Source organism: Leucopleurus acutus (assembly GCF_964270905.1).
Source record: "Leucopleurus acutus genome assembly, chromosome: 1".
Lineage (NCBI taxonomy): Eukaryota > Metazoa > Chordata > Mammalia > Artiodactyla > Delphinidae > Leucopleurus > Leucopleurus acutus.
In genome coordinates, this window is record NC_139142.1 from 28928653 (window position 1) to 28938364 (window position 9712).

The 9712-nt window shown below is 39.5% G+C and overlaps 1 protein-coding gene across 4 annotated transcripts in view; it reads right to left on the minus strand.

Moving 5' to 3' along the window:
* RBM25 (RNA binding motif protein 25) overlaps window positions 1-7858 on the minus strand; it is a 54553-nt gene extending 46695 nt beyond the window's left edge. The window contains exons 1-3 of one of the 4 annotated variants that reach the window (XM_082863917.1): window positions 7716-7795; window positions 7312-7533; window positions 209-329 (exon numbers count right to left, since the gene is read on the minus strand). In XM_082863917.1, coding sequence (XP_082720043.1) covers window positions 209-314 — 106 coding nt within the window. In that variant the 5' untranslated portion in view covers window positions 315-329; window positions 7312-7533; window positions 7716-7795. Of the gene's footprint in view, window positions 1-208; window positions 330-441; window positions 559-1971; window positions 2711-7311; window positions 7534-7715 lie in introns of those variants that run through there. The other 3 variants (XM_082863914.1, XM_082863915.1, XM_082863916.1) reach the window with 3 other exon arrangements.
* Window positions 7859-9712: the final 1854 nt, after the last annotated feature.

The following is a 9712-nucleotide window of genomic DNA, read 5'->3' on the forward strand; positions in this document are numbered from 1 at the left end:
ATACATATTAAATAGATAAAAAACAAGGATTTACTGTATATCACAGGGAACTATATTCAATATCTTGCAATAAAGTATAATGGAAAAGAATCTAAAACAGTGTGTGTGTTTATATAAATAACTGAATCACTTTGCTGTACACCAGAAACTAACACAACACTGTAAATCAACTACACTTCAAAAACAACAACCGTATCCACAAACTTACCTGGAGGTACAGGTGGTGGAAAGCCAGGAAACTGTGGGGGTGGGATCCCTGGTGGGAGTGCTGGGATTCCCATGGGAGGGCGATTCAAATGAGGAGGGAATGACATTCTTACCGCAGCGGTCTAAAGAAAGAAATCATGACAAATCATGTTATTTGAAAACTTTACAATTTGATATGCTTGGTTTGTTGGCCTTCATTTTTAGAGTATCTGCAAAATTCTCAAGTTTTCTTACCCAAAGGAGCTGGCAAAGACCCTCTTTTCTCTGTCTGTCCATTGAGAATTTTTAAAACTTAGATCTTTTCTAAAATAAGTTCCCAAAATGTACACGATCTAACTTCAGGATAGACTCCTACAGTCATATGGGAATACATATAAAGGAAGAAAAAAATTTTGAGGTTCAGTTAATATCCAAAAATTAAATACCAAACATCAATGAATCTTTTTAAATCAAACTCAGAATCCAGGAAGATATCTAACAGTTTTTAAGTGTTCCGATGCATTAATTTTTTATACACATCAGCACCCTGAAAACTAAATTTACAAAGTTACACAGTATTTGTTGATTCAGTGTTGGCCAGTTCTTCCAGGACAAATGAATGTCTCAGTGACTTTCTACAAACCTGAGGGGGGAGGGGGGACGACCTCCATATATCAGGTCACATAGTAACCATTCAAATATAATGGTTCAAATATAAACCATTCACATACAACTTGTGACAATGAGAAAAAAGTGGTAATTTTTCTTAAACTTAAAAGCAAACCTCTTAACCATTCTTGAATGATATTCAATGAATGAATGACTGAAACTCAAGAATCAGACGCTGGTATTTGATTTTTAAAAATACAAGAACACAATGAACTGTTTGATTTGGTTTGTGATATCATTCCTTAATAAGAAACTTTTGTCTTTTAGATAAAGTACTGGGCTTCCCTGGTGGCACAGTATTTAAGAATCTGCCTGCCAATGCAGGGGACACGTGTTTGAGCCCTGGTTCGGGAAGATCCCACATGCCGCGGAGCAGCTAAGCCTGTGCGCAACAACTACTTAGCTGCGCGCCACAACTACTGAAGCCCGTGTGCCTGGAGCCCATGCTCTGCAGCAAGAGAAGCCACTGCAATGAGAAGCCCACGCGCCGGAATGAAGAGTAGCCCCCGCTCGCCGTAACTAGAGAAAGCCACGAGCAGCAACGAAGACCCAACAGAGTAAAAAATAAATAGAAGTACTTAAGACTTTTCCTCCCTCCCAATTTTATATTTTTGTCAACATACTCAAGTGTCCAGAACTACTGGAAAAAAGTAGAAAAATGATGTTAGAATGCCCTAGTAGGATTCCATGCACCAATTTTAACAAGCAGCCAAAATAAGTGGGTTGATCTCCTATCAGTGATGCAGCTAAAAGTGGTGATTTGATTAATAGATTTTCTGTTGGACACTAGGAAAAACTCCCCCACCTACACTCTGTAACTGAAGGAGTCTAGAGTTTCAGAAGCTTTTAAAAAATGTTTTTCTCTATTATTTTCTTTTCTGTTTTTTTTTTTTAGATGTACGTGGGCCTCTCACTGTCGTGGCCTCTCCCGTTGCGGAGCACAGGCTTCGGACGCGCAGGCTCAGCGGCCACGGCTCACGGGCCCAGCCGCTCCACGGCATGTGGGATCCTCCCGGACCAGGGCACAAACCCGTGTCCCCTGCATTGGCAGGCGGACTCAACCACTGCGCCACCAGGGAAGCCCTTTTTCTATGTTTTATATATTGTTTTACTCACCCTTTAGAAGAGAGAGGATAAAATGTGCATGTCTTCTACTTCCTCGCCCCTGATTCCAACAGTTTGGTATAATTCGTTGTATTCTTCTAAAATATCTTTCTAGACACAAGCTAATATATAATCACTTATGTTTTTCTGCAAACAATATAATCATACTATATTGTTACGTGCATTTCTCCCTCATCATTATTAACATCTCTTCATGTCACTTCATAAAGTTCTATTCCATTCTTTATAATGCAGTAAACTATTACTATATAGCTGTAACTAACCAACATTGATGATTCTCCACATTTTACCTCTTACAAATCATATTAAACATTCTTGGTCATATTGGACATATAACTCTAAGCACCTGTGCAAGTAATTCTATAATACAGATCAGTACTGTATGTATCTACTCTTTACCTCCAAATCTAGTGTACAAATTAATTTTCCCACCAACAGTACATGGGTACGCCCTTTCCTCATATCCTCACCATCACTGTAGTAAATCTCCAGTGTGACAGGTAAAAAACAGTTTCAACTTGCATTAGACATTATTAGACATTTCTTTAAAAAGCATGTCCTTCATCCTCACAGCTCTTCTTCCTCAGTATTCTTTTCACTTAATAAGTTAGGATATACAATATTCTGTAAAATCTAAACTTCAATTTCGAAAGCACAGTACACTTAAAATATTTAGGAAGCTTTACAAGTAAAATAAATTCCTAGAATGTTGTCATATACCAACAAATAAGGTACTGGAAATGCCTTAAATATTAAGTAGGTATCAACATAAGTTAAAAAGAAAAATGTAACTAATTTAAGATAGTAAACGTGTTGAATTTTTTAATAACCTTTTTTAAAATACTTTTTCGCCCAAAACAAAAACAAATATTCCACATGGAAGGGGACAGGAGTGTATATCCTTTTAAAACATCGAGGGCTACAGTCCTACTTACAGAAGCTTTTATATTATCATTTTAATACTCTATCTCAGCACTTCCTTAGGAGGGCAGTTGGTATTAATACCTGTTAAATAAATAATCAGTGAATGAATCAGTAAACAAATAAACTCTGAGAACCTCTTTAAATAAATTTATTAAGAAGCTACCATGTGCCAGGTACTATTCTAGCAATGACTCAGTACCTAGCCTCACAATGGTTACAAAGATTGGGCCATGAATTCATCTTTAGAATCACTTTTTCCCAAGTACTAAATACAAATACTACTTTTAAAAAGAAACCCTCTAAGTTCTTGGTGTTTAAACAATTTTTCACGGTTTTCAAACGTATCATTCATTAAGAGTTAACCAGATTACGTTTCAGTTTATGCTAATATACTCATTTCATTCACTCCAATTTTTCTACGAAGTATTTCCCATTTATTTGTAACTGTTCAAAACTTGCTTATTTGTAGGCTAAACTTCGAAGGTGAAGGTAATCTTAATAAGATAACAGCCCCTCCTATGGAAATTCAGAAAACAAACATTTCTGATGATCTCTGATAAATATTAATATTCACTTTAAACATCCTAGGGACTTCCCTGCTGGCACAGTGGTTAAGAATCTGCCTGCCAGTGAAGGGGACACAGGTTCGAGCCCTGGTCTGGGAAGATCCCACATGCCACAGAGCAACTAAGCCCGTGCACCACAACTACTGACGCCCACGTGCCTAGAGCCTGTGCTCTGCAACGAAGAGTAGCCCCCGCTCGCTGCAACTAGAGAAAGCTCATGCACAGCAACGAAGACCCAACACAGCCAAAAAAAATCCTAAAATGGGTATCAACCACTTACTTCAACATAAAGTTTGGTATACTTTGATGTATGTGAAAATGAATGATAATAAACGAAGCTTATCATTTTTGCCTATAGTTGATAAATTGTAATACTCACAATAAATTATACAGATAGTCAAAGTTGGTAGGTACTTTGTAGAATGAACCAGGGAAGAGAGCTAAGGGAGTGATTCATTTTAAACATGGTGGTCAGGTCTCACCAAGAAGGTAACATCTGAAGAAAGACTTGCAAGAGACTGAGGCAGGAAACTCTATTCTAGGGGGCAACAGCCTTCCCAGCAAAGGAAACAGCAGATACAAAGAGCCTGAGGTGGGAATGCAGTGTTTGCAGGAGGAGTAACAAGGCCAACAGTTGGAGCACAGTACTGGCGGCAAGCTGGAGATGGGAAAGGGGTTCAAAGAGTTTAACGCTTTGTAAGCCGCTGTAAAAGTACTGGATTTTACTCAGAATGAGACGGAAAGCATTTGAAAGGGTTTTGACTTGACATATTTTAACACTGTCACTGGCCACTATGTGAATATAAGACTGGAGGAGAACAAGGGTAGAGAAGCAAGAGACTATTGCAATGATCCAGACAAAAAGAGATGGCCTAGAACAGGTGGTAGCAGTGAACTGGTAACAAGTTATTTATTGGTTTCTGTATATACTTTGAATGTGGTCAATTGCTGAGGGATTGTGTGGGGGGTTTGAGAGAGATGCAGAGGTTATTTTATTAGCACTGAAGTGACTTAAATAGCATTTAAAGAATACTTGAATAGTAGTGTTTCACTTTTAGAAGGTTCAAAGCATTTTCACCTGCTAAGTATGAAACTTTATGGCCCAAAGTAACAAAAACAAGCCCCTATGTTGGAAGTGTTCCCTATCTCGACTGTGACAGTGGTCATACAGGTTTATGTATTCGTCAAAATTCACTGAAATTAAAATGGGTGCCTTTTACTGTATGTAAATTTTACCTCAATAAATATGGTCCTCCCAAAAAAGAAAACAAACTTCTAAAGAAGCTTTACCTCTACCCCTCAACATATGCATGCATTCTGCTTTTCTTTTTCACTTTTTTCTCTTTACTCTCTTAAACCACTCTTTTTCTGCACTCATGAGAATATTATTACTGCTTATATGCATTCCTCCATTACAGATTTATCCCGATAGACACAAAGTATTTCACCAGGGTCAGATTTACAGGCTAACCCCATCAGGACACTGTGTGCCAAGAAGCAACTGAACCAACAGATTCTCCTCAGCAAACACACATATACAACTTAATCATTTATTCAATAAAACATCCAGCTCCAATTATTTGCCAGGTTCTTTTCTAAGCATTACTTTTACTAGTTCTGAAAGAGCAAATTTTAAGTTATTATGTGTAGTTATACAGCCAGTCCAGTAACTCTACATTAAATATGAATGATTAGTGTAGCATGCACTGTTTCCTGCTCTGCTTATAGCCTTCAAGGTACAAAGGACTGACATAACTGCCCCAGCCTAAGCAAAGCAAGCCTAACTACAGAGAGAGATTAGTGGTAGTCTAGAGGTGGGAATAGGGAGTGACTTGCAAACAAAAAAGAGGGATCCTTTGGGGGTAATGGTTGCACAACTCTGCACATTTACTGAAAAACACTAAATTGTACATTTACAATGAGTGCATTTTATATGTTAATTATACCTTAATAAAAGGTAGCAATACGACTTCAGGACAATTTCAGGCAAAACCCAGTTAAGACCGGTAGATTATACTGTACCAATATTAATTTACTGATTTTGATCACTGTACTGTTGTTAATTAAGAGAATGTAACTGTCTGTAAAAAATACACACTTAAGTATTCAGGGGTTAAGAGGGACACCACATCTGCAACTTACTAGCAAAAGATTTCAGAAGAAAACTATGGAGATAAAAAGGAGAGGAGGATAAAGCAAATTGGTAAAATGTTAACATCTGGGGAATCTGGATGAAAGATATTTGAGAATTCTTTGAAGTTTGAAATTATGTCAAAATAAAAAAAGCAATATCAATTCTGGTTAGTGGAAATACGTTTTTATTTTCTGGAGTTTCAAAATTCAAAAAAGTTAGGAAAAAAGCTATTCAAAAACTTTGAGGAATCAATCAAAATTCTCATGAACAGCAGTGGTAGAATCAGAAAAAAATTATCAAGAGATTAAAAAAATAAACAGAATGTTTTTATAAGATGTTAAAAGATTCAATGATTACTTTTGCTTCTATAGTATAAAAGTCAGTATGATTTTTCTCTAAATCATGTGTAAATGAAAAAGGTATATAGCTAACTTGCCTGTGGCCAAAACAGAAAAAGGAAATTGGTAAACCCAAGAAGATGAATTATTTAATAAAAATAACAGGTAAGATATTAATTTACTTTTGTTTACAAAAGCTTTCAACGTTATCTCATTTAACCTACCAAATTACCTAGTGTAAATATATTATTCTTCTTTTACAGATGAAGAAGCTAACTTGTCCAAAGGAACACAATAAATGGGTAAGGACTCCACAGTCCCCACTATCCTGAAATTACCAATCCAAAGGCTGTTTTCGCTTATCACAATGCCTCTTTCTAGAAATGACATACCAATGATTAACTCTGACTTTATTTACAGAAGTCTATCCAGAGTACACTGGAAGAAATGTTAGAGTCAGGGTTAGGGTCTTGTATTGATACTTCACTGGAAATTCTTAAACAACAAACACTATCAGTTAATGTGGACTAAACACTATGTTACTTGGGTATTGCATTAAGGATTTTACATTTTTTTTCAATTAATTCCCAATTCCAATAACCTATGAGGTGAATACAATTAATAATCCTCATTTTACAAGTGAAGAAAACCAAGGCTTTAAGAAAAATTAAATGAGAATAGCATCTACTTGAATCGTGAGGAACTGATGACCACTGAATGCCTTTCTAGGCCTCTGAACATTTTTGGAAATAACCTTTTAAAAATTAAAGCTCCTAAAACTATATAAGAACTGTTTATACACTACTGCCAACTACCCAATTCACAGTACTTCACACTATAGCAGTCTGGGGCAAGAGAAGTCCAATCTCCTCCCTCTTTTTGGTCGGCTCCACTCTGCCCAGTATCAAAATGGCTTTTCCATGTCAATATACAACCATATTACATAACTTCAAAATAATCTTCATACTCCTAGAACTATTTCAAAAAACGTGTTTTAAAAGTAGTATTGAAGACCAAAGAAGCATGAGAACGAAGCAACGTATTTTAACGTGGGGCTGGGTCCTACCCTAGAATCAATGAAGATATAGTTTACTTTAACCTCCAGGGGAGGAAGGGGGCAAGGCCACACCACCCACCACAATCTTAGACAAGCAAACCAACCAGAAGGGTGGTAGAAAAGGTGGGCAGTAGCTAAATTCAAGTCGGGGGCGGGGGGAAGGAGGGCAGTTCACTCGGTGGCGGGCTTTAGACGACCGAAGAAGGGACAGAAAACAGCTGGTGGCCAGCCCCCCGCTAAAAAAAAGGGTGGGTGCTAGCCGGCTTCTAGGCAGAGCCTGGGAAAATTGTATCCTAGGCCCGGAATATTTACCGCAGAGCTTCCGCAGGCTCACGTTAGAAAGGGGCCTCAGGGAAGGGCTCCCCAGGGGCCGACCGAGCGTTCTGTGGCAAACGTGGAGCCCAGAATGGGCCGAGGCCTCTCTGTGGCGAGCCGTGGAAAGGAAAGGGAAAGTGGACGACAATGCAAGGAGGAAGGCTCTGGCAGTAGGTCCGGCCTCCACGGGCTCCTACTGGGCCCACTCGTTTTCGAGGCCTAAAAGAAGTAGAGAAACCCAAGCCTCGTGCCCGTGCCCATCCCCTCCCCCACCCCACCCCCACCCCACCCTTATCCCCATCCCACCCCAGCCCTTCGGCAGGCTCCCCGGCTTTCCCTCCTCCCCCAGCCGAAGTACCCTGTCTCCCGGTTTCCACACGCGTTCAGAGGAGCGAACTCACCCGCCGCTGAAGAAATTGTACTGCCTTCGCGGCCTTCCGGGCTCCAAGTTATGAGGGAGTTCCACCAGCTCGAGATTTCTGCGCGCCGCTAACCGGGAGACTAGTGCCGAAGCGCCTACTCTCACAGGCCGCAAACACATCCGCGCTGCGCGGGGAGCTTCTGGAGGTCTTCCTATTGCCCGGCGTGCACTGCGGCTGGGGGCGTGGAGAGGAGGACCATAGAGAAGAGCGTAGGTAGGTAATCGTCACTCTTGGCTCTGAATCACCACGCAGCGGCAAATAACCATAGAGAGGAGCGCCTAATGAGGGCTAGAAGGGCTCGAGCTGTATGTTACGACCCACCCTGCCATTTTTGATTGGAGCTGATTGAATCTTATGATTACGCGACGCCATCTTGAGGTCAAGGTGCTGGCCGGACACTGCGCGAGGGCTGTAAGAAGGTTTCCCTTTTTTTGTAGTTTGTGTTTCGGGGGTTAGAATCTCGCTTTGAGGCTCTTTGAGGTTCGATGGGCTGATAACTGGGCCTCACCCAGCACCTCAGAAGAAACCCCAAGTGCTAATCCTAGAAAACTTCTGTTAATACCAAGAGATAAGTGGCAAAGGCTGCGGTTTTTAAAAAGTGCGCGCACACTGCACAAACACAAAGCTTACGCGCGCAGGTAGGGCCGAAGAGGCGGCTAAAACATGTTTGAAATTCCTAACACGGCCTGTAAAAACATTTAACACAGCTTTCATTCTATAATGTAAACGTGCTAAAAAGAATTTCACTTATTAGATTATTAGAAATAAACTAATCAGGAATGATTAAGTTATTCAGTTTATGGACTATATGGTCAGTATCTATTTACAGGCCTTTGTTTCCCAACTGCTTGCTTCTCAGAAGGCTTATAACTTATTCAGTATACAGTTATTGTCTCTGAGTGCCTGGTGCTGGGAGTATGGTAAATAGGAGGGAGACGTTATCTTTGTTCGGGAGAGCTGCAAACAACGCAGAATAGATGACAAACTGACCACTGCATATAAAATTGAACATACCTGTATACTTCCTATCAGCTTTTCCTGTTTAATATTACTCTCTAACACTTTTCTTATTTATTTTATGGTTTGTCTGCACATACCCCACTAGAATGTAAACTTCAGGAGTGCGAGTATTGTGTTTTGTTCACTGCTGTTTATCTCCAGTGCCTAGAAGAATGCCTGATACATAGCAAAGGCTCAAAAAATATATGTTGAATGAAGGAAATGATTATACATGGGTACCAACAGAACATAAAATGCAGTGGGAGACTAATGTGAAACGCTAACAGTACCACCATTTGTAAAATTTACATCCATCTGTATTTCGGCTTGCTAGGTTTGTTACCATTAGGAAAGGTTAATAATACCTACTCCCCAGAGCTGTTGCAGGAGTTAAATTGGCTAATGCATGTGAAAATACTTTGTTCAGTAAAGCGCTAGTCAAATGCTAGTTACATTTTGCAAATAAAAAGAGTTTGTGCCTTTTTTTTTTTTTTTACAAGCACAAGCATAAACAGAAATCCTTTCAGGTTACTCTGTATCATAAAATAAAACCTTAGAGAGGGAAGTTGTCTCAAGCAACAGTTTGCTTTTCTGTAGTTGACATTTGTAGTTTACATTGATCCAGCATCCATTCCCCAGCCTTTGGTAAAGGCACTCCAAATTTCTTAAAATAAACCATCCTTTCACTACTCCAGATCTTTGTAGTTTGGATAGAAAGTCCCAACCTTAGCCAGAACCCTTAGGACATAGGGGTGGACTTATGACCCAATCAGAGGTGGTAATTTAGCCCTTGCATTGTATCGGGCACTATTTTAAGTATCATGCAAACATCAGCAACTTTAAACCTCACAGCCACCCAGGGAAGTAGGAGCTATTGTAATACAGTGAAAAAAAATTAAGTCTTGAAGAGGTTAAATAACTTGCCCAAGATTATAGGAATAGTAGGTAATTGAGGAACCAACCTAGTTCCTGAGTCC